A 23,530-nucleotide genomic window follows, 5' to 3' on the forward strand; every position below is an offset into this window, starting at 1 on the left:
TGTACATAATAGTTTTAAGACCAATTTTGAAGGAGACTAAGGATTTTAAGAGGGAGGTGAGGACAGAATGCATTCCAGGCTGAAGTGGGGGAGGGTGTATAGACTTAGAGAGACAGAAGATATAGTCATGCACATGCAAAAAGGCCAGTTTGGCTTCAATATAGATAGAGATGTTAATAAGCCTAGAAAGGTAAACTGGCTGGGAAGGGCTGTAAATGTCAAAGGAGTTAATATTTTATGCTAAATGGGGGGCTCCTGGAACTTTCTAAGCAGGGGGTGTGGCATGCTCAGACTCAAGGTTTTAATTAATTTTTTTAAATTTTAATTTTGAATATTTTTTGCTAGTTACATATTTCATGTTCTTTCCCTTTCCCCCAAACCCCGCTAACTGATGCATAATTCCACTGGGTTTTACATGTATCATCGATCAAGACCTAATTCCATATTATTGATAGTTGGACTAGAGTTATCATTTAGTGTCTACATCCCCAATAATACCCCCATCAGCCCATGTGTTCAAGCAGTTGTTTTTCTTCTGTGTTTCTCCTCCCACAGTTCTTCCTCTGAATGTGGCTAGTTTTCTTTCTCATAAGTCCTTCAACCTTGCTCTGGATCCTTACATTGCTGCTAGTAGAGAAGTCCATTATGTTCAATTACACAGTGTATCAGTCTCCTTTCATTCTGCATCAATTCCTGGAGGTCTTTTCAGTTCACATGGAATTCCTCCAGTTCTTTATTCCTTTGAGCACAACAGGATTCCATCACCAACAGATACCACAATTTGTTCAGCCATTTCCCAATTGAAGGACATTCTCTCATTTTCCAATTTTTTGCCACCTCAAAGGGCGCGGCTATAAATATTTTTGTACAGGTCTTTTCCCTTATTATCTCTTTGGGGTATAATTCAAGTAGTGCTAAGGCTAGATCAAAAGGCAGATAGTCTTTTTTTTTGTTTGTTTGTTTTGTTTTTTATATTTTTAAACCCTTAACTTCTGTGTATTAGTTCCTTGGTGGAAGAGTGGTAAGTGTAGGCAATGGGGGTCAAATGACTTGCCCAAGGTCACACAGCTGGGAAGTGTCTGAGGCCAGATTTGAACCCAGGACCTCCCGTCTCTAGGCCTGGCTCTCAATCCACTGAGCTACCCAGCTGCCCCCGGCAGATAGTCTTTTAAAGCCCTTTAAGCATAGTTCCAAATTGCCATCCAGAATAGTTGTATCAGTTCACAACTCCACCTGCAATGCATTAATGTCCCAATTTTGCCACATCCCCTCCAACATTCATTACTCTCCTTTGTTGTCATTTTAGCCAATCTGCTAGGTGTGAGGTGATATCTCAGGGTTGTTTTGACTTGCATTTCTCTAATTATTAGTTTCTGAACACTTTCTCAAGTGCTTATTGATAGTTTTGATTTCTTTATCTGAGAATTAACTATTCATGTCCCTTGCCCAAATTTCAATTGGGAGACGGCTTGATTTTTTGTACAATTGATTTAGCTCCTTGTATATTTGAGTAATTAGACCTTTATCTGAGTTTTTTGTTATAAAGATTTTTTCCCAATTTATTGTTTCCCTTCTAATTTTGGTAGCATTGGTTTTGTCTATACAAAACCTTTTTAGTTTAATGTAGTCAAAATTATTTACTTTACATTTTGTGATTTTTTCCTTTTTTTAATAAATATTTTAATTTTTTAGAAAAATTTTCTATGGTCACATGATTCTTGTTTTTACTTTCTCCTTCATCCTCCCTTTATCCACCCCCCCCAATATCAACGCACATTTCCACTGGTTTTAACATATGTGATCAATCAAGACTTATTTACATATTATTGATAGTTGCATTTGTGTGGTCGTTTAAGTGTCACATCCTCAACCATGTCTGCATCAACCCATGTGTTCCAAGCAGTTGTTTTTCTTCTGTGTTTCCACTCCTGCAGTTCTTCCTCTGAATGTGGGTAGCGTTCTTTTCCATAAATCCCTCAGAACTGTCCTGGGTCATTGCTTTGCTGCTAGTACAGAAGTCCATTACATTTGATCTTATCACAGTGTTATCAGCCTCTGTGTACAATGTTCTCCTGGTTCTGCTCCTTTCACTCTGCATCAGTTCCTGAAGGTCTTTCCAGTTCACATAGCATTCCTCTAGTTTATTATTCCTTTGGGCACAAGAGTATTCCATCTGTGATTTTTTTCTAACTCTTGCTTGGTTTTAAAATCTTTCCCTTTCCACAGATCTGACAAGTATACTATTCTGTGCTCACCCAATTTACCTACAGTTTCCTTCTTTATATTTAAGTTATTCACCCATTTTGAGTTTATCTTGGTATAGGGTGTGAGATGTTGATCTAGGTCCAATTTCTCCCATATTGTTTTCCAATTTTCCCAGCAGTTTTTGTTCCAAAAGCTGGGGTTTTTGGGTTTATCAAAAACTGTCTTGCTGAGGTTGCTTACCCCTAGTCTATTCCACTGATCCTCCCTTCTGTCTCTTTGGAGTACCATATTGTTTTGATGACTACTGCTTTATAGTACAGTTTAAAATCTGGTACTGCTAGGCCATCTTCCTTCATATTTTTTTTCATTATTTCCCTTGATATTCTTGGTCTTTTGTTCTTCCAAATGAACTTTGTTATAGTTTTTTTCTAATTCCATAAAAATGTTTTTTGGTAGTTTGATAGGTATAGCACTAAATAGGTAAATTAATTTGGGTAGAATGTTCATTTTTATTATGTTGGCTCGTCCTACCCATGAGCAATCAATGTTTTTCCAATTGTTTAGATCTAGTTTTAATTGTGTGGAAAGGGTTTCGTAGTTGTGTTTGTATAATTCCTGTGTTTGTCTTGGCAGATAGATTCCTAAGTATTTTATATTGTCTAAGGTGATTTTAAATGGAATTTCTCTTTCTAACTTTTCCTGCTGCAATATGTTGGAAATATATAGAAATGCTAATAATTTATGTGCGTTTATTTTGTATCCTGCAACTTTGTTAGAGTTGTTGATTATTTCCACTAACATTTTAGTTGATTCTCTAGGATTTTTTGAGTAGACCATCATATCATCTGCAAAGAGTGTTAGCTTGGCATCCTCATTGCCTATTTTAATACCTTCAATTTCTTTTTCTTCTCTAATTGTTACTTGTAGTGTTTCCAGTACAATGTTAAATAAAAGAGGTGATAATGGACTTCCTTGTTTCACTCCTGATCTTATTGGGAATGCTTCTAATTTATCCCCATTGCAGATGATGTTTGTTGATGGTTTTATATATATATCATTTATTATTTTTAGGAAAGGCCCTTCTATTCCTAAACTTTCTAGTGTTTTCAGTAGGAATGGGTGTTGTATTTTATCAAAGGCTTTTTCAGCATCTATTGAGATAATGATGTAGGTTTTGTTGGTTTGCTTGTTGATATGTGGATGGTTTTCCTAATGTTGAACCATCCTTGCATTCCTGGTATAAATTCCACCTGATCATAATGAATAACACTTGTGATCACTTGCTGGAGTCTTTTTGCTAGTATTCTGTTTAAGATTTTTGCATCTATGTTCATTAGGGAGATTGGTCAGACTCAAGGTTTTAAAATGATCACTCTGGTAGTTGTATAGAATGGATGGAGGGTTGGGGTAACTTCCAGCTTATAGAAGCTTCCTTATGAGAGTCTTCACTTTGGACTCGGCCTCCTAAATGGTCTAGGTAGTGGCATATAACCCAGGTTTCCACTGTGTAGGGGATCAAAGGTCGAAGTCAGACTCCTTATACATGAGGTTAAAAGACACACCAAATCAGTCTTCAATATTTATCACACCATTTGGGAGGTCACTGGTATGCTCTAGAGATAACTCCAATACTAGGCTATATGCTTTTAATGAAATGGAAAAGCAATTTACTAGTGGGATTAAAAAAAACAAAACTATTCCAAACCTGTTTAAGTAACCTGCTAGGAAACAAACAGGTTCTTATTGTACTAATTTGTTAGAATCCCACCCCTTCAATAATACTTCTAGTTATACTAATAATGCCTAACTTTAAAGTCCCAAGGGTAAAGAACCTCATGAATATTCACACTATTTAGTTTTGTAAAACATTAATCTAAAGTTAAATTTAGCTGATGTTTACACAAGACTTCATCTCTCTCCTCCATAGTACAAAAGAAGCCAAGAAAAGATTAAAAAAAATTCAATGCATGATCCTAATAAGAAATCTTTTAATATAGGAAAAATAGATTGGCACAAAATGTGAAGAGTTTAGATCAATACTTTTTAGAATTTAAAGTTTTAAATACAATTTTATATTAACATTAGTGTGTGAATATCATAACAGATACTATCTAAAATATAACAAAGCCACTGTCTATAGTTGATGTTGCACTCTAGTAAATGAAATCTGAAGAATACATAAGAAGACAAAATCAGAAAGATATTTAATATCCTTTGGAACATTAGGATAAAAAATTTATAAATTTAAGCATTTTGATGCCCTGAAGAAAAGAATTTTGAATTGGAAGACAACAAGAAAGAGCTAATAACTTATTTCAGAAAAGCAATGCCAACTCATTTATAGAATTTCTGCCAAAGAAAACATAAGTTAAATATGTAATTTTATGTTGAATTTTGGAAGATAAAACTACTTATCCATAACAATCAATCACTTAGATTAGCAGCAGGGTTTTGATGACTGAAGAAATTCTATTAATAAATAGGCAATATAATATTCCTCCAACTAGATACATTTTATAAAAGCCATACTTGAATTCACATATTTTTTTCTGGTCTTTTTCTTAAGATACAGATGATGAAGAAAAATAATTTTTAAAAGTACAGACCTCTAGCTGCTGCTTCTTTTTAAAAAAACTTTCACCTTCTGTCTTAGAATCCAAACTAAGTAATGGTTCCAAGGCAAAAAGAATGTTAAGGGCTGGGCAACTGGTATTGCCTTGCCCAGAGTCACACAGTTAGGAAATATCTGAGATTAGATTTGAATCCAGGTCCTTCTGACTCCAGGCCTGGCTCTGTCTTCACTGTGCCACTTAGCTGTCCCTACCTGTAGCTTCTTAAAGGAAAATTCTTAAAACTGTCAAAAAAAATCTATTATTCCTTCTTCCACTGATGCAAATCTTAACCCTTGTAGGAGATACAGTGGCCAAAGCCTCTTGAGTTTGAATGGTCTGTCCCTTAGATAACATATAGACACAAGGTTTGCTGCTCAATCCCCACTAAGCCTTTTGAACTTGGTTAGACTGGCCAGAGCTCATGCTCTGTAGCAGTCTTTAAAAAATCAAGTTCATTGCACAATCTTCAGACAAGAGAGTAGTAGGTCTTTAGAGGAAGAAAATAACTCCATTTTCCTACAGTAGGGTAATTCCTAAATTTGATATTTGTAAACATTTAATTAGAGACAACAAAATAAAGTCTTAAAGGATCTCAATGAATCAACAAGTATTAACGCACCTATTTGTGCTAAGTGGTGGTGACATTAAATGATATTCATTATTCACACTTGCATTATCATACAAGTCTCCATGAAAAATGAGACTAGAAAAATGAGTTCAATGACTCAACTTTGTTCATGAATATTTAAACCAAGCAAAAATGTCAAACAAGTTAGGTACTTGTTCAAAGGTGTTAACTATCATCAAACTGGTGTCCTTTAAAATTGCCAGGAGAAAAAAAAAAGCTTTCTTACTGATAGTGAAACTCTAAATACTCTATTTGAGAGACTCTATACCTGCACTGGCAAAGCCCAACACCCTAGAAGAGCCCCCTCTTCCCAGTGTTGGAGGACATTTCTCCATGCCCTACCCCTCTGTCCAGCAGGACCAAAGTAAGCATTTTCTCCCTCAACTCTTTCCAGTATACAGACAGGGACTCACAGGCAGCTTGAATTTGCTCTCTGGGCACTCAAACTAGGAAAAGCCAACTCTGCTCTGTACAGATTGCACTATATAAAGGCACAGAGGCAAAATTGAGTTTGGGTGATACTCATCAGTCAGTTTTGTTATCAACAGGAGCTTGTGAAAGGTAGGCACTGGTACATAAGTGAGGGAAAGTTAAGTTCCAGGTATGGAGTTGGGAGGACTGGGATTCAAATTTGTCCTCAGATACTTCCTAAGTAACCCTGGGCAAGTCACTTAAACCAGACTGATTGCCTAGCCCTTGCCACTCTTTTGTCTTTTAAAAAAAAGAAGCAGCAGCAAGAGTAGTCATTGAATATTCTTGAGCAAGGTATTCTTCTGGGGTAAAGAAGGGTGTGAGTTTCCAGAGAGGCTTAAGTTAAAACAAAAAAGCATTCCTCAAAAATGAAAAACATTTTTAAGTGGCTAGAGTTTGAGCTTCAATTCTATATCAAATCTATTAAATAGCAATCTAAGAAATATTTATGAAATATTTACTGCCTATGGATATAAAACTGCCTAAACTCTTTTACCCAGCAATACCACTTCTAAGTCTGTTTCCCAAAGAGATCAAAGGAAAAAAAAAAGTTCTATATGTACAAAAATATTTGCAGTACCTCTTTTTATGGTAGCAAAGAATTGGAAATTGAGGAATGTCTGAACAAATTGAGGCATATGGTCATGATGGAATATTACTGTGCTGTATGAAATGACAAAAGGGGATGGTTTCAGAAAAACCTGGGAACTCTTAAATGAACCCATGGGCAAAGTGAAGTGAGGAGAACCAGGAGCACACTGCATACAGTAATAGTGATATTTTAATGATGACCAACTGTGAAGACTTGGCTAATCTGCTCAATAAAAATATCCAAGACAATTCTGAAGGACTCATGATGAAAAATGCATTCATTTCCAGAGAGAATTGTTGAATTAAGAATGTCGATGGAAAGATTTTTTTTTCACTTTATTTTTCTTGCTTTTTTTGGGCAATATGGCTAATAAATGTTTTACATGACTTCACAAGTAAAATGGATATCACGATGCTAGCTTTCTCAAAGGGTAGAGAAGGGGCTGGTAGGAGGGAGAAATTCTGGAACTCAAATAAAATAAATGTTAAAAAAAAAAAGTATATTGCGTATGGCAACCACTTGAAACAAAATATAAAACTGCTTTTAGTCCTGAATTGCACCCCCTTCCACTGCCATAGAAGCAGTAGCAGAAATGGGGGGGGGGGGAGAGGTCATTAAGAACCACCATCCAGATTATAAACATTCATTTACCTCTTGGTGTTTTAACTGAGCAGTCTTTTTCCATCACTCAAGCTTTTAAAATTGGATAGAACAATTTTCCATCAGAGCCATGAAACACTTAGGGTAGGAAAAACCAAACAAACAACTTTAGTAATCATCTAGCTCCCCATCCCCAAATTTGCAGATAAGTAATTTGAGACTGAGACTTGATCAAGATCACAAAGCCAGTCAGTGATAAAGTTGAATCTACAACCCATTTCTTCTCCTTTTCTAGGTCTGTTTTCTTACTACTGTATCAAACTGCTTGCCCCAAAGCACACAGTATGCATTTTAGAAATGTTAGCTATTATTATATTATTTTAAAAAATGCATTTCTCAATAGAACAGCTGAATTTGAGATTTATAATACTTCATTGAGAGGTAGCATTGTTGTAGTGGCTGGAGAACCAAACTAGCTGTGTGATCACAGACAAGTCATTTTACTTTTCAATGTCCCACAAGACTCCTTAGGACTCTGTGGCCCCAGAGGGCAGAAACAATAGCAATGGGAGAAAATTTGAAAGAAGCAGATTTGTCTAAATAATTTCAGAAAAAAAATATCATGTGTAAAAATTCTATTCAACAATGAGCTCGGTTGAAAGGGACCTGTTTCAACAACTGATAGTTCATTAATACTTCAAGGAACCAGGTTTTTTTTGGTGTGATTACTCTTCATAATCAAACCCTACATATCTTAGGTGATGCTCTTCAAATATGGCTATTGTTGAAAATTTCCACTAACAAACAGCCAACATTCTGGTAATGAGCTTGTCCTAAATTTAGTCAAGGTGGTCCTCAGGGGACAGGTACTAAGAAGTCCTTTTAGTTTGGGAGGAGGGCTTGAACTCTGCTGACACTGCAGTCATATAGTCACCTCCTCCCCAAGAAGGGCATCTGAATAGATCTTTAATAAAGAACATAATTAACATTAACAAAATATTAGAATTTTATGGGTCACTTTTATTCCATTCTAAGTTGTCAATGAAATTCTCTAGAAATTTGATTAAGAAACTACTATCTTCAGAGCCCAAATCAAATTAATTTCTTCCTTTAAAAATTTGTAATAGAAATTTTAAAAAAATTATAGTTGGGGGTAGCTAGGTGGCACAGTGGATAGAGAGCCATACCTGGAGACAGGAGGTCCTGGGTTCAAAGACTAACTGTGTGATTCTGTTCAAGCCACTTAACCTCAGTTGCCTAGCCCTTACCCTCCTTCTGCCTTGGAACCAAAACTTAGTATTGATTCTAAGATAGAAGGCAAGAATTTTAAACTGTAAAACACCAAAAAAAAAAAAAAAGTTTAGAAAAACACAAATTAACACCTATGTTCTATTGCATTTTTATTTATTTTGTTAAATATTTCCCAACTACACTTTAATCTGGTTAGGGGGAATTTGTGGCTTCTACTTGTTGGACACCTCTGATCTGGTCCATTTCCCTCTCTTAAGATAGGGTTGTCCTAAGAAGTATGCTAGTATTCTATTTTAAACTTTTTTTTTTTAATTACAAAGCTCACAAAAGACATTTCTAGAACTTTTTTTTAGCCATAAAACATTACCTGTAAGTCCTTCATTATGATATTATTTTAGATCAATTCCTAGGTTCAGGAGAGGTATACTACACATAGCATGAATGCAAATGCCTTCCTATGTGGGTATTAAAATAATTTTTATTTTGATTTAATGAGTTGCTCTGTTAACAATAGCCATTTCTGTGTAATAATCTTTGCTTATATTTATTGTTCTCTATGTCTATTCTCCCAGCTAACCTTCCCAATTTCTGACATCATTCCTCATAGGTCTGACTTTCTAAATTCTAATTATTCTTAGTGATTCTCTGAAATTTCTCCAAGTTCTTCATATCTTTCAAATTGTGGATCCTTGAATAGAACACGAACCTGTTTAGAGTCCAATCACAGAGAAGCAAGTGAATGAATGAATATTCTCAAGCTGAAATGATTTGTTCCTGTTTCCATAGCCTTTATATAATTGATCTTTTGAGAACCAATTCCAATAAATTTTATCTGTCCTTTAAGCCATAATTTTGACTTTGCATTATGCAAATATGTTAAAAGATATTAAACTATGCATGCACACATACACACATACTAAAGCTTGACCTTTAATCTAATTCATTGTTTATGCCCATGAGAGTAAACAATGTATTAACAGAAATTCAGGAGTGCTTTTACTGTACTGTAAATGGAAGTTACATAACAGGCACACACTTATCAACTGACTCACTGGAAAATCATTGAAAAGATAATACATTATGATTATCAGTGCTCCAGAGCTGGAGTTTGTATCCATTAAAGGTTAAAGGAAAGGAAGATACATTAAAGTTTAAAACATGTCCTTCCTTTGGGCCTGTTAGGTGGAAAACTGGCAATAAGAAATCTGCCTCCGATATTTATTATAACAGTGATGTATCAATGACTCCCAGCCCTAGAAGCTTCACTTAGAATGGCCCTGGTCATCCTTTCCCAAAAAGACAATCACAAGCTTTTTTAAAAAAGGATGGAGCCAAAAAGCGAGGCCTTCAGAGGGTTTAACCTTCCCCCCATCTCCCAGCAAACTTTCCACGCCTGCGAGGCAAAAAGGCGGCAGCAACAGCAGCCGCAGGGCTTTTCAGTAGAATTTAAAATCCAGGAGATGAGGGATCTTTTGTTTTCCTCGGAGTTTCTCCAGTGCCTGGAAAGAGCAGAGATTTTAAGGGAATTGTTTCCACCCCCAGCTTCAGCCTCAGTCCTAGGCTAGAGCTCCAGGCTGGAAGGTGTGCAGAGAAGAGGCTACAGGATAACACGTAAATTCGCTGAGGGCAGGGGCTGTTTTCTGGGGATTGGAGGGGTTGTATCTCTGCCTTAGCTGAGACCCTGAGACCATTAAACTCGGACCCATACTACTTAGAAAACGACATATTGATATGTATGCTTTACTGTATTTTTTATTTATTTCCCAATTACATTTTAATCTGATTAGGGTTTGTGTAACGAGGGAGAGTCTGACTGCTTCCAGTAACAGTGGCCTCCAGGCAGAGAGGACCTGCTTCTCCCAGAGCATCCTTAGTCCCGCGGGATCTCCTACACCCCCAGTATCCCTGCACGATACATAGGGGTCGGGAGGGGCCGGGACCCAGAAGTAGCCAGCACTGGGGAAATGTGGGGGGCGCGCACGCCTGGGAGGTGGTCTAGGAGTCCAGGGCAGGGGAAAGGCCCGGGGGCGCGCCTCCATGGAGCGGGAAGAGGGGGGAAGCCCAGGGGTGCGTTTGGGTGGGGGACTCTCGGGAGCGCGCAAAACGGAGTGGTCTAAGCTCGCCTGGCTGGGGTGGGGGGACTCCCTAGAAACACGCATAACTGGGGGTGGTCTAAGACGCCTAAAGCTGGGAGAATGCTCTGGGGTACGCATAGCTGGGGGAGAGAGGTCACAGGAGCGCGCATATGAGATAGTCTAGGACTACTGGGCAGGGGGAAGGCCCGGGGGCGCGCATAGCTGGGAGTGGTCTTGGGCGCTCCTAGCTGGGGGAAGGCCGGGGGACACGGAGGGCGGGGCTCCTGGAGACGCGCCTGGTTGTGGGTGGTTCAGGGCACCAGCAGATCTTGGGGACCCCCGGTCCAGGGGGCTGAGCTGGGGGTGGGATGGGGACTAAGCCCCGTCGGGCGAGGAGGAGAAAAGGCTAGAGGCGCGCTGCCCTCCCTTCACACCTGTCAGCCCGCCCCTCCCCGCTAGACCCGGCCCAGCCCTCGGGGGCCCCAGCCCGGCATCCCCTTCCGTGTAGATCTCGGAGCAAGCCCCTAGGCGGAAGACGCCGCTGTCTCCATCATCCTCCTACCTCAAACACCACTTCTTCGTCAAACTCCGGTGTCATCCTTCTCCGCCATGCCACCCGCCTCGGCACGATGGGAAATGAAGTCCGTCAGCCCGGGGGGCGGGACGTGCTGGCCCCGAGCCCCGCGCTAGAGTGGAACTGAACTACACATCCCAGTATGCCCCGCGGCACGCGTTCTCTCACTTCCTGCTAGCCAAGGGAGGGGGTGGGTAAGAACGGATGATTGAAAACCTGAGATTCCTGGGGCTGGAATTTGGTTGTTATCACCGTCGCCCATAGGGGGCGCTGAGAGGACCGGGAACCGAGGTAAGTGTGTTTCCACCCCCCCCCACCCCACCCCCCGGGGCGCGTGCCGGTTGAGCGCGCTCGCGATTCAGAACATCTCCCTCGTAGCCCCGCCAGCTGGAGCCCGCACGCGCCGGGGGTGGAGGGGGTCGGAGGGAGGAGCGCGTTAGCGCTCTGGGAGCCTTTCCCGGGAGCTAGTCTGGGGAGGCGCTCAAGCTTTCGGAACCTTTCCAGGGATCTCGGCTCGGGGGCGCTCGCGGGTTCCTTGCCCCCTTGGCTTCGGGAGAGTCTTCGGAGCCGCCGGACGTAATGCGGCAGCCGCGGACCTTGATTCTTGCACCCCCCAAACTGGAGACAATGGATTAAAGAGGATTTTAAAAGAGGGGGAAGTGGGGAGAAAAGACAGAGAGAGAGAAGAGAGGAGAGAACGAGAGAGAGCCCGCATGGGAGGAATCATGAATTCCAGCGCTGGTAAGTGCCTGGAGATTGCGCTCGTCCTGCCGGAAAGTTTGCACCGAGCGCTGCAGCGGGAGCTGAGTTCTTCCTCGATTTGGGGTTTGGGAAGCCTTGAGTTTCCTGCCCCTTCCCTTTTCCCCAGAGTAGACGATGAGGAAAAGATCGAGAGGACATCTGCAAGTACTGACCTGACCGAGCTAACGCTGCCAAAAGAGTACAATGGTTTTCCTTCCCTGGCGTGACTGTTTGGAAACCTAGGGCATCTCCTGGGTCCTGTCTGTAAAGGTTTGGGGGAAGGTGGTGCTGATGGGGTGCTCTGTGTATGGCCCGTGGTCCCCAGGGTTAGCCTCGCTCCATGCTGAGTTCTTGGGGCTTCTCTTTGAAATGGGGATTGCTTTGCCCCACTATGCGCAACTCTCCTCCTAACTAGAAACCACGCTATTATAGGAGAGTGTTGGGCGAAGCGGGCGGCTCGCTCCCTGTCTCTTTTCCTTGCTTGGGCTGTAGTCTTGGGAAACCCAGGGATAGACCAGAAACTTATCTGCCCAGCCGATAAGGGAAGTTTCGACATTGTTTCAGGAGCCTTTCGTTTTCTTTCCACACCCTATTTAACCTGAGAAGCTTAGGTCCAGGGGACGGGTCAATTTCTATAACCTTTTTAGCCAAGTATCTCTTGGCTTTCTTTCACCTTAGTATCCCTCCCAGTCAAAATAATGCAATCATTTTGACTTCTATAGGGGGACCGAGTCTTCCATTAAAGGGATTGTAGATAGTTCCTTTGGTTTTGCTTTGTTTTGTTTTTTCCCCCAAATGTTAACTTTTTAATGACCAATTTCAGGAATGCTTCCTTTTATTTTTAATCACTTCTGCTGACCTATGCTAAGGATCTAGGCAAAAGTTTACCCTTTGCTATTAGTTTTCATTAGTCTTAGGCATTATTTTAAAAAGATTTCTAGAAATGAGCATAAAGAAGACCGGCAACTTAATAAGAATATTGGGACTTGTTATGATCAGTTTTGATCGTTTATCTTATTTGATCATATGTCTTATGATCATTTTTAACCATATATTTCCCCCTTCCCCCCAAAAAGTTTTCGTGTTCTGCTGAACATAGGCTTTCTCAGCTTAGCGACAAAACATTATTTTCCCTGTGTCTTCAATTTAACAGACATCTCTGCAGCCCCTTATTCTATACAAAGATTTTCACAGTCATTTCTAAAGTATCAGGTGAAAAAAGTTTCTCTGATCCTCTTGGCTTTTGTTCGAAATCACTGAAATTTGAAACCATCACACAGTCCTGTTGATTTTCTTGGTCTGTGTTGTCTCAGAAGTAGAGATACTTTAGAGTTTAACACTGCCAGGTGTAATCAGATTGTCTAGAAGAAATCTGAGTTTACATAGGAACTTTCTTTTTAATTAGCTAATTGCATGCTTGAAAAGTCACAGCATTTTAACATTGCAAAGTGTGTAGGTTGTTCTTGGAGAAGGTATCTTAGACATTTCCTCTTTGATACTTTATGAAATAGGATACATAAAATGACAAACTGTTGGGTCCATATAATGTATATAAATATTCTTATTTATATACTGACTTTAGCCACATTAAGGACTTGGCTTTTCCATCATCTACTATTAGGTCATTAAGCCTTAGGTCGTTTAAAAAAATTACTATGCCAGTCAAAATAATTAAAAACCATAATAATTGAGATTTAAGAGGTTTCCAACTATTCTTGGTTCTCTTTTTCAACCATGCAGAATTGTAAACTATTTATACCTTAACTACTAATAGTATTTGCACTTTCAGTTAGGCAAGGTAACCTATAATACAGAGCACACACAGAAAAATTTAAACTTTAAAGATATAAAGCCTAATTTTATGTGACATTCTAACTGAATGGCAGTTATGTGGAACCCCACTGAAATGATGCTTGCTGTTTTGTGTCTGTGTGTTTTTTAAAAAATTACCAGCTTCATAAGCAGAAAATCCACAAGCATTTTTGTGGTGTTGAAAACAGGAAGGTTCCCTGTGTTTAACTTGGTTATTACTCAGTTGTTTTGTGTGGTAATACAGAGAAGCACTGAGACTCCTTTTTGTTCAGCCCATCTGTTGGGTTCATAGGTTTCCTTCATTGTGCTTGAAGGAGGAATATGGAAAAGAGCTAGCCTCCCCCCTCCCCCCCAACCATTTGTATAGAATGATTGATTTATTGTGTTGATCAGCTGCTCTGTGGTGTGTGTTTTAGAGTAACAAAATTAATTAAAACCTTTAAAAAGATGTTTCCTGTATGGACAAATGGGTTCACCTAGATCTGTTCATAAGCATTGTTCTGGGGTTTATTTTATTTTGGTAAGAAAAATACACAGAAGCCCAGGACTATGATAGGTATTTGTTATATGTTTACTAATGGGCTAAGAGACTCCCTTTGACCTAAATTTAGAATAATGTTAAGTAACGTATTAAAAAAAACAAACACCTTGCCTTCTGTTTTAGAATCCATAAAAGTATGGGTTTCATGGTAGAAGAGCAGTAAGGGCTAGGCAATTGAGATTAAGTAATTTCCCCAGACTCCTATAGCTAGGAAATGTCTGAGGTTAGATTTGAACACGGGTCCTCCAGACTCTATTCACTGATCCACTTAGCTGCCTCTAGGCAATGCATTCTTTTAATGCTGTGTATTAAAAGCAAAAGATCATCATGATACTGTACATGTGAGCAATTTTGTTTTCTTGTTTTCCAGACTTAAGTTGTCAGGAACGCCTGGGTTCAAATCAATAGTAGATAAGCTTTGGGCTGCTAGGTGCTTAGTATTGATTCTAGGACAGAAGGTAGGGAGGAAAGAAGGAAGGAAGGTTGGTGGGCAGACTGGCTGCCTCCTCCAGAGCAGACACTGTCTTAACTTGGCCCTGGTACGTAGCTAGGATTTATTACATACTTGTTGATGGATTGCTTAAATCCTGCCTCAGATGTTTATTAACTATAAGCAAGTCACCTAACCTTTCTGAATCTCAATTTCCTTATCTGTATAAAGGGATTAATAATATCAATCTATGACCTGAAATTGATTAAGCTCTTACTGTCTGCTAGGCACCAGGCTGAGAGAGAGAGAGAGAGAGAGAGAGAGAGAGAGAGAGAGAGAGAGAGAGAGACATACTAAGGAAACTCCAGGAGCTGCCATTTCAATGATGGAGACCCCCTGAATATATGTATACACTTGTTATATACAAAGTGAATACTATGTTGTTTTGAGAGAGATAGACTAACCCTAGTACTTAACTCGAGCTGCTTGTTAAGTGCAAATTAGATAACATGTTGCTGTCCAGCCGTGTCCAATTCTTCATGACCCCATTTGGGGTTTTCTTGGCAATGATACTGGAGTGGTTTGCCATTTCCTTCTCTAGTGAATTAAGGCAAACAGGGTGAAATGATTTGCCCAGGATCACACAGCTTGTAAGGCCAAATTTGAACTTGGGTCTTCCTGACTCCAGGTCCAATACTATCCACTGAGCTACCTAGCTCCCTCCTGAAAAAATAGGTGGGGCTTTCATTACAAACTTGTTGATGGATTGCTTAGATCTTTGCCTCAGGGCTTTATTAGCTATGTGGTTATAGGCAACCCCCCCCCCCCAAAAAAAAAGAAGAAACAAAACTGGCAAGTCAACCATCTGTCTAACTTAATAGCATGAAACAGCTGGATACTGAGTCACAAACATTACTAACATGTAGAAGCCCACCCAGGCCATCTGCAGAGAGCAACTCTACAGATGCTGACTAGTCTGCTTGTACTATTTACTTATGCATTTCTGGTGCTCTTGGTTTCCTACCTTACTTTCTCCTTTGGCTAAGCAGCTGTATAAACAGAAGTTTTGTAGCATCTCTTTCAGAAGATGCCATAGAAATGAATCCAGAATTTGAGGTCCGCAGGCCTGGCCCATGTCCAGACACTGAACAGTTATTTCAAGTGTTTTCTTCTCAAGAGCTTACTCCCCTACTCTTGATGGCTTGCTGTCTTTGAATAGTGTTTCTTGGGATGTCAAAACAGTTTCAAAGGCTTCTTTCCACCCCATGATCTTTGGGTCCAAAAACTGGGGAAGAAAACCCTGAAAATTCTTCTAACCCATTTACTATTAGAGTCCAGCATAGTTATTTTACATTTCTAAAAAGGCCTTTTTTAATTATAAAGGGATGAGGGATGATAGCCTAGTCCTATTGAAGGTGATATCCCTGCTAAATTTTCAAAATAATCTACACTTGAAAAAAAGGCAATCTATTCCTCTTCTCTTCTCCTTTCCCAGGGTGCGGGGAACTTACTTAATTCTTAGTAAAGGAGACAACATGTACATATACAAGTATACAAGTGTATATATGTGTACATGTATGAGTATATATAAATTCTTAGTAAAGGAGACAAGAAGTACACAAAAAAATAAAATTTGTTGTTGTTTAGCTCTTTCACTCATGTTTGATTCTTTGTGATCCTAATTGGGGTTTTCTTGGCAAAGATACTGGAGAGTTTTGCCATTTCCTTCTCCAACTCATTTTACAATTGAGGAGACTAAAGCCCAATTTAAACTTTGAGAGATGAGTCTTCCTGACTCTAGACCTGGCACTCTATCCACTGTACCACCTAGCTATCCCCAAGGTATAGTTATTAAAGGTAAAAAACAATGGTGATTGATTTTTGGTTAAATTATTTTAGGGTACATATTTAGGTGGTGGGAGTAGCCCTTGGAGTGAGGAAGATCTGAGTTCAAATTCTACCTCAGACACTTATTAGTTGCCCAGTCCTTCTTTAGACCTCAGTTTACCCATCTCTAAAATAAGAGTGATAAGAGCATCCATTTCCCTGGTTGTCATAAGGATCAAATGTGATAAACTGAAGGCTGGTTGCCTTCTCCATCCTTAGGGACTGGGGAGCTATAAGCCAACTGAAATTCTAGGTCAGTGGATTGAACTCCCAGTGAGAAAAACTCCCTCCACCAATATAGATCACACATGATTTGCAACTTGGACACTGAAAGCTGAAGCAATTTGTGCAAAGTTAAGAGATAGGACTGTGAGGCCAAATCCACAAGGTCACGGGCTGCTCTGAGGAATTATTTGAAAAGAAAGGTGTTTCCCAAAAGTCTTAGTGCAGTCTTAACCGCTAATAGCTAAAAACTGCACTGTTTTGGGAGAGTCTGAATTCTGGAGATCAGTGAAATTATCATGGACCATCATATAATAAAATTTCCAAGGAAATAAAAAAATATATGGCAATAACCTCTTTAATTTTTTATTTGTTCTCAGGTTATTCATATGCTCTCAGTCTCTATGAATGAATGGGTCTGCCCCCAAACCACCATAAAGCAACAGAGAATATTTAGCAAACACACAACAAGGTGGGCAGAACTCTTGGCAAAAAAAAAAAAAAAAAAATCTTCATTTGATCCCTGTGAGGGAAGGGCTGTCATTATCCTCATTTGAGGAAACTGAGACTCAGAGCTTTGAAGAGACTATCCTAGGGCTTAACAGCTGAGACCGTGGCACTGAGGTGAGCCATCCACAGGGAGGTCAGTAGCATTTGCTGTGGTGGACTCATTTGGACTTTGAGCTGGAAAGAATAAATAGGCTTAACCCCCAACCCCACCCCTCCAAAATCCTTTACTCTCTTTCTAGTATCATTTCTAAGGCAGAAGAGCAGCAAGGGCTGGGCAAATGGAGTTAAGTGACTTGCCCAGGGTCACCTAGCCAGGAAGTGTCTGAAAGGGGTGTGAACCCAGAACCCCTTGACTCCAGGCTTGGTGTTTTATCCATTTAACCTCCTAGCTGCCCTCAAATAGGCTCTCTGCCTATTTGAGTAGGGGAGTAGGGATGAAGACTTGAACTAGAGTGGTAGCTATTTGTAGGAAAGAGGGACATCGGGCCGATGAGGTTGCTGATGGTGTCTGACATTTCTATAAGACTTCAAAGGTGACAAAGCCCTAGCTTTCTAACAACTTAGAGTAAGAGTATAAGGGGTTCAAATCTGGCCTCAGATACTTCCTAGCTGTGTGAACCTGAGCAAATCACTTAATCCCCATTGCAGCTCTTCTGCCTTGGAACCAATACACAGTAAGAGTTAAAAAAGAGGGGTAAAGAGTGCCCCCAAAGTCTTAATTCAGTTTTAAATGAAATTTAAATGGAAAGGGTAGAGGGCAGAGAGTCAAAAAGAACTTAAATAACTTTAAACCATTGAAACTTAAAGTCTTACTAAAGATACCTTATATGAGTCTCATTTTATAGATGAGGAAACTGAGGCTCTGAGTTAAGTGTGTCATGTAGTCCTCCGAACCTCTCATTTTACAGACCAACCTGAAGAGGTTATGACTTGTCCATGGGTTTATTGTTGAGTCTTATCAGTCTCCAGGACCCCATTTGGGGTTTTCTTGGCAAAGATACTGGGATGCTTTGCCATTTCCTTCTCCAGCTAATTTTACAGATGAGGAGACTGAGGTAAACAGGGTTAAGTGACTTGCTCAGGGTCACATAGCTAGGAAGTGTCTGAGGCTGGATTTGAGCTCAGTCTGACTTCAGGTCCAGCTCTATCCACTGAGGCAGTATATACTCACCCACAATGTATGTACACACACTATATATGTTAAGTATGTACTTATATACTCTATATTATATTTATATACATGTGTGTACATATGTATATGGGTATATTATATTATACACACACATACATATCCTGTATTATCGTAGAGATGCAAAATGAATGGGAAGGAATGTCATGCTTTATACCTTTTGGATTAGATCCCTTCTTTAGCCTGTCTCTGGCATTCATTCTAGCTTCAGATTATCTTTCCAGCCTTCTTTCATGGGACTCTTTTCACTTGTTCTGGGTTCCACTGAAATCATTTCTGTTCTCTGCATTCATTGGGTCTCACTGACTCAATCTTAATTCACCAGTTCTTCTTTGCCCAGATCATTGTCTTGTACTGCTCAACTGTTTCAATCATATCAGATTCTTCCTGAGGCAAACCAAGTTAAATGACTTGCCCAAGGTCAGGTAGCTAGTGTCTGAGGCCAGAAGATGAGTCTTCTTGATTTCTGGCCCAGTGCTCAATCCACTATGCCAGCTTGCTGCCCTGTTATTAAAATAGACTTTTCCCTCATTTTGTTTGGCCAGGGCTACACCATTAGTAAGTGTCCACGGCTGGATTTGAACTCTGGTCTTCCTGGCTCCAGGCCCAAAGCTCTAATATATAGCACTATCTCTCTGCCTTGCCTAGTTAAGTATTTGTGAAATTGAAAAACAGCATGATACCATTCTGCTTTTCCTAACTCATCACACTCTGGTCCAACCACTTGGCCTTCTTGCTGCTCCTTGCATGGTGCTTTCTAATCCATCTCCATACCCTTGTGCTAGCCATCCCTGCCCTTTTCCTGTAATAGTACCAGTCTCCATCATCCATCCTCCCTAGACATGCGTTGAGTGAATGGGACACATCGGTTCTTACCTCTTCCTCTTAAAACACCAAGTTTTCTTCAAAATGTCTTTCTGCATGAGAGCTTTTCTGATCTCCCTAATTACTCGTGCTTTCCCTCTTTCATGATCATCTCTTTTTGTTGTCATTCAGTCCTTTCAGTCATGCCTAACACTTCATGACTCCATATGGGATTTTCTTGGCAAAGATACTGACTGGATGGCCATTTCCTTCTCCAGTACCATCTATTTATGTATTTATTTTTGTTTACATTTACGCATGTCCATATTGTTGTGTTGGTTTTTAAGCTCCTTGAAATGTCTTTTTTCCTTTACCATATACCCTTGTTACCTTTCAAGATGTCAATCACTCAGTTCCTCCCAACTCCAGGCCTGGTGCTCTATCCATTGAGCCAGCTAGCTGTCCCTATATATACAATATTGATGTTATTAATGTAAAGTTGGGAAAGTTAGGGGGAGGCAATGGGATAAAGCTGAAAATTCATTTGTCCTGGAGTCACAGAACCTGAAATCCAAACACCCCTCTGATGCCTACTTCCTAAGTGACTCTGACTGGGCCTCAGTTTTCTCTAGTTTAAATTAAAAGGACTGGACAAGATGGCCTCTAAAATCCCTTCGGGCTCTTGAGCTAACAATCAAACATCTTAAAAATCAACTTAGGGGATGCTCAGTAAATTAAGCCATGTAAGTTGTCAGGCTTCTTTCAGCAATGTACCAGAGCCCAAGGCCTCTTCTTGCTCACTGCTCACCCCTTCTCAAAGATAAAAGGAATCTGAAAGACAAGTCATGTTCAATTCCATTCAACAAATGAGTATTAAAAGCTAAGGACATACACTGGATGAGGGAGCAAAGAATACAAACATAAAAATGACCCCAGCCTAGAGCTCATGGTTGAAGGGGGGTGGGGGTAGGAGGGAAGAAGGAAGACAAAAATGGCCACAAAGAACAAGGGGAGAGGGTGGGGGAGAACGAGACAGTGCAAAAATAAAGGGCTATGAGACAACTAAGTGTCTTAATGGATAGAGAGCCTGGATTGTAATTAGGAGAACCTGGGTTCAAATGTGATGTACACTTGCTAGTTGACATTAGGAAGAAAAGGATAGTACTCTTCCTCTTCTTTTAATTTTTAATTTTTAACTTTTTTCCCCATGGTTAAATGATTCTTGTTGTCCCCCCCACCTTTTGCTTCCCCCCTCTTGGAGTTGACAAACAATTCCACTGGGTAATACATATATTATCACTTGATACCTATTTCCATATTCATTTATTAATAGTCTAATCTTTTAAAACCCAAACCCCAATTATATACCCATATAAACAAGTGACAAATAATTTTTTTTCTACTCCCACATTTCTTTTTCTAGTTATGGATAGTGTTCTTTCTCATAAGTCCCTTAGAATTGTCCTGTATCATTGCATTGCTTTTTTTTTTAATTTTTTCAACGTTTATTAATATTCATTTTTAACATGGTTACATGATTCATGTCCCTACTTTCCCCTTCACCCCCCCCTACTCTCCCCCCACCCATGGCCGATGCACATTTCCACTGGTTTTAACATGTGTCATTGATCAAGACCTATTTCCATATTGTTGTTAGTTGCATTGGTCCATATCCCCAATCATGTCTGCCTCATCCCATGTGTTCAAGCAGTTGTTTTTCTTATGTGTTTCTTCTCCTGCAGATCTTCCTCTGAATGTGGGTAGCATCTTTACCATAAATCCCTCAGAGCTGTCTTGTGTCATTGCATTGCTGCTGGTACAGAAGTACATTACATTCGATTTTACCACAGTGTATCAGTCTCTGTGTACAATGTTCTTCTGGCTCTGCTCCTTTCACTCTGCATCAGTTCCTGGAGGTCTTTCCAGTTCACCTGGAACTCCTCCAGTTTATTATTCCTTTTAGCACAATAGTATCACCCGCATATACCACAATTTGTTCAGCCATTCCCCAATTGAAGGACATCCCCTCATTTTCCAGTTTTTTGCCACTACAAAAAGCGCAGCTATAAATATTTTTGTACAAGTCTGTTTATCTATGATCTCTTTGGGGTACAAACCCAACAATGGTATGGCTGGATCAAAGGGCAGGCATTCTTTTATAGCCCTTTGAGCATAGTTCCAAATTGCCATCCAGAATGGTTGGATCAGTTCACAACGCCACCAGCAATGCATTAATGTCCCAATTTTGCCACATCCCCTCCAGCATTCATTACTCTCCCCTTCTTTCATGTTAGCCAATCTGCTACATGTGAGGTGATATCTCAGAGTTGTTTTGATTTGCATTTCTCTAATTATTAGAGATTTAGAGCACTTTCTCATGGGCTTATTGATACCTTTGATTTCTTTACCTGAAAATTGCCTATTCATGTCTCTTGCCCATTTATCAATTGGGGAATGGTTTGATTTTTTATACAATTGATTTAACTACTTGTATATTTGAGTAATTAGACCCCTGTCAGAGTTTTTTGTTATAAAGATTTTTTCCCAATTTGTTGTTTCCCTTCTGATTTTGACTTCATTGTTTTTGTTTGCACAAAAGCTTTTTAGCTTAATATAATCAAAACCATTTAATTTACATTTTGTAATTTTCTCTAACTCTTGCTTGGTTTTAAAGTCTTTCCTTTCCCAGAGATCTGACAGGTATACTATTTTGTGTTCACTTAACTTATTTATAGTTTCCCTCTTTATATTCAAGTCATTCACCCATTCTGAATTTATCTTGGTGTATGGTGTGAGATGTTGATCTAAACCTAATCTCTCCCATATTGTTTTCCATATTTCCCAGCAGATTTTGTCAAATAGTGGATTCATGTCTCGAAAGTTGGGCTCTTTGGGTATATCATACATTGTCTTGCTGATGTCATTAACCCCAAGTCTATTCCACTAATCCTCCCTTCTCTCTCTTAGCCAGTACCATATTGTTTTGATGACTGCTGCTTTATAGTATAGTTTAATGTCTGGTACTGCTAGGCCCCCTTCCTTCACATTTTTCTTCATTATTTCCCTTGATATTCTTGATCTTTTGTTATTCCAAATGAAATTTGTTATAGTTTTTCCTAATTCAGTAAAGAAGTTTTTTGGTAGTTTGATAGGTATGGCGCTAAATAGGTAAATTAATTTGGGTAGAATGATCATTTTTATTATGTTAGCTTGTCTTACCCATGAGCAATCAATGGCTTTCCAATTGTTGAGATCCAGTTTTATTTGTTTGGGAAGTGTTTTTTAGTTGTTTTCATATAATTGCTGTGTTTGTTTTGGTAGATAGATTCCCAAATATTTTATATTGTCTAGGGTGATTTTAAATGGTGTTTCTTTTTCTACCTCTTGCTGCTCTAATGTGTTGGAAATATATAGAAATGCTCATGATTTATGTGCATTTATTTTGTATCCTGCAACTTTGCTAAAGTTGTTGATTATTTCTACAGGCTTCTTAGTTGATTCTCTAGGATTTTTTAAGTATACCATCATATCATCTGCAAAGAGTGATAGCTTAGTCTCCTCATTGCCTATTTTGATACTTTCAATTTCTTTTTCTTCTCTAATTGCTACTGCTAGTGTTTCTAGTACTATGTTGAATAGTAGAGGTGATAATGGGCATCCTTGTTTCACTCCTGATCTTATTGGGAAGGCTTCTAATTTATCCCCATTGCATATGATGCTTGTTGATGGTTTTAGGTATATACTGTTTATTATTTTTAGGAAAGGTCCTTCTATTCCTATACTTTTCAGTGTTTTCAATAGGAATGGATGCTGTATTTTGTCAAAGGCTTTTTCAGCATCTATTGAGATAATCATGTGATTTTTGTTTGTTAGACTGTTGATATGGTCAATTATGTGGATGGTTTTCCTAATGTTGAACCATCCTTGCATTCCTGGTATAAATCCCAATTGATCATGGGGGATGATCTTCTTAATTACTTGCTGGAGTCTCTTTGTTAATATTCTATTTAAGATTTTTGCATCTATGTTTATTAGGGAGATTAGTCTATAGTTTTCTTTCTCTGTTTTTGATCTCCCTGGCTTTGGAATCAGTACCATATTTGTGTCATAAAAGGAATTTGGTAGGGCTCCTTCTTTGCTTATCATATCAGACAATTTGTATAGTATTGGGATTAGTTGCTCTTTGAATGTCTGATAGAATTCACTTGTGAATCCATCAGGTCCTGGTGATTTTTTCTTAGGGAGTTCTTTGATGGCTTGTTCAATTTCTCTTTCTGATATGGGATTATTTAGGTATTCTATTTCTTCTGCGGTTAATCTAAGCAATTTATATTTTTGTAAATATTCATCCATATCTCCTAAATTGTTATATTTGTTGCCATATAA

At 39.3% G+C, this 23,530-nt stretch overlaps 1 protein-coding gene across 1 annotated transcript in view; it reads left to right on the top strand.

Annotated features, from left to right (window-relative positions):
- The first annotated feature begins 11,571 nt into the window (after positions 1-11,571).
- Positions 11,572-23,530, top strand: part of FGD6 (FYVE, RhoGEF and PH domain containing 6) — a 186,409-nt gene continuing 174,450 nt past the window's right edge. The window contains exon 1 of the mRNA XM_044679164.1: positions 11,572-11,749. Within this exon, the coding sequence (XP_044535099.1) occupies positions 11,722-11,749 (28 nt within the window). The 5' untranslated portion in view covers positions 11,572-11,721. The remainder of the gene's footprint in view (positions 11,750-23,530) is intronic.

This window comes from Gracilinanus agilis, chromosome 5, assembly GCF_016433145.1.
Source record: "Gracilinanus agilis isolate LMUSP501 chromosome 5, AgileGrace, whole genome shotgun sequence".
Lineage (NCBI taxonomy): Eukaryota > Metazoa > Chordata > Mammalia > Didelphimorphia > Didelphidae > Gracilinanus > Gracilinanus agilis.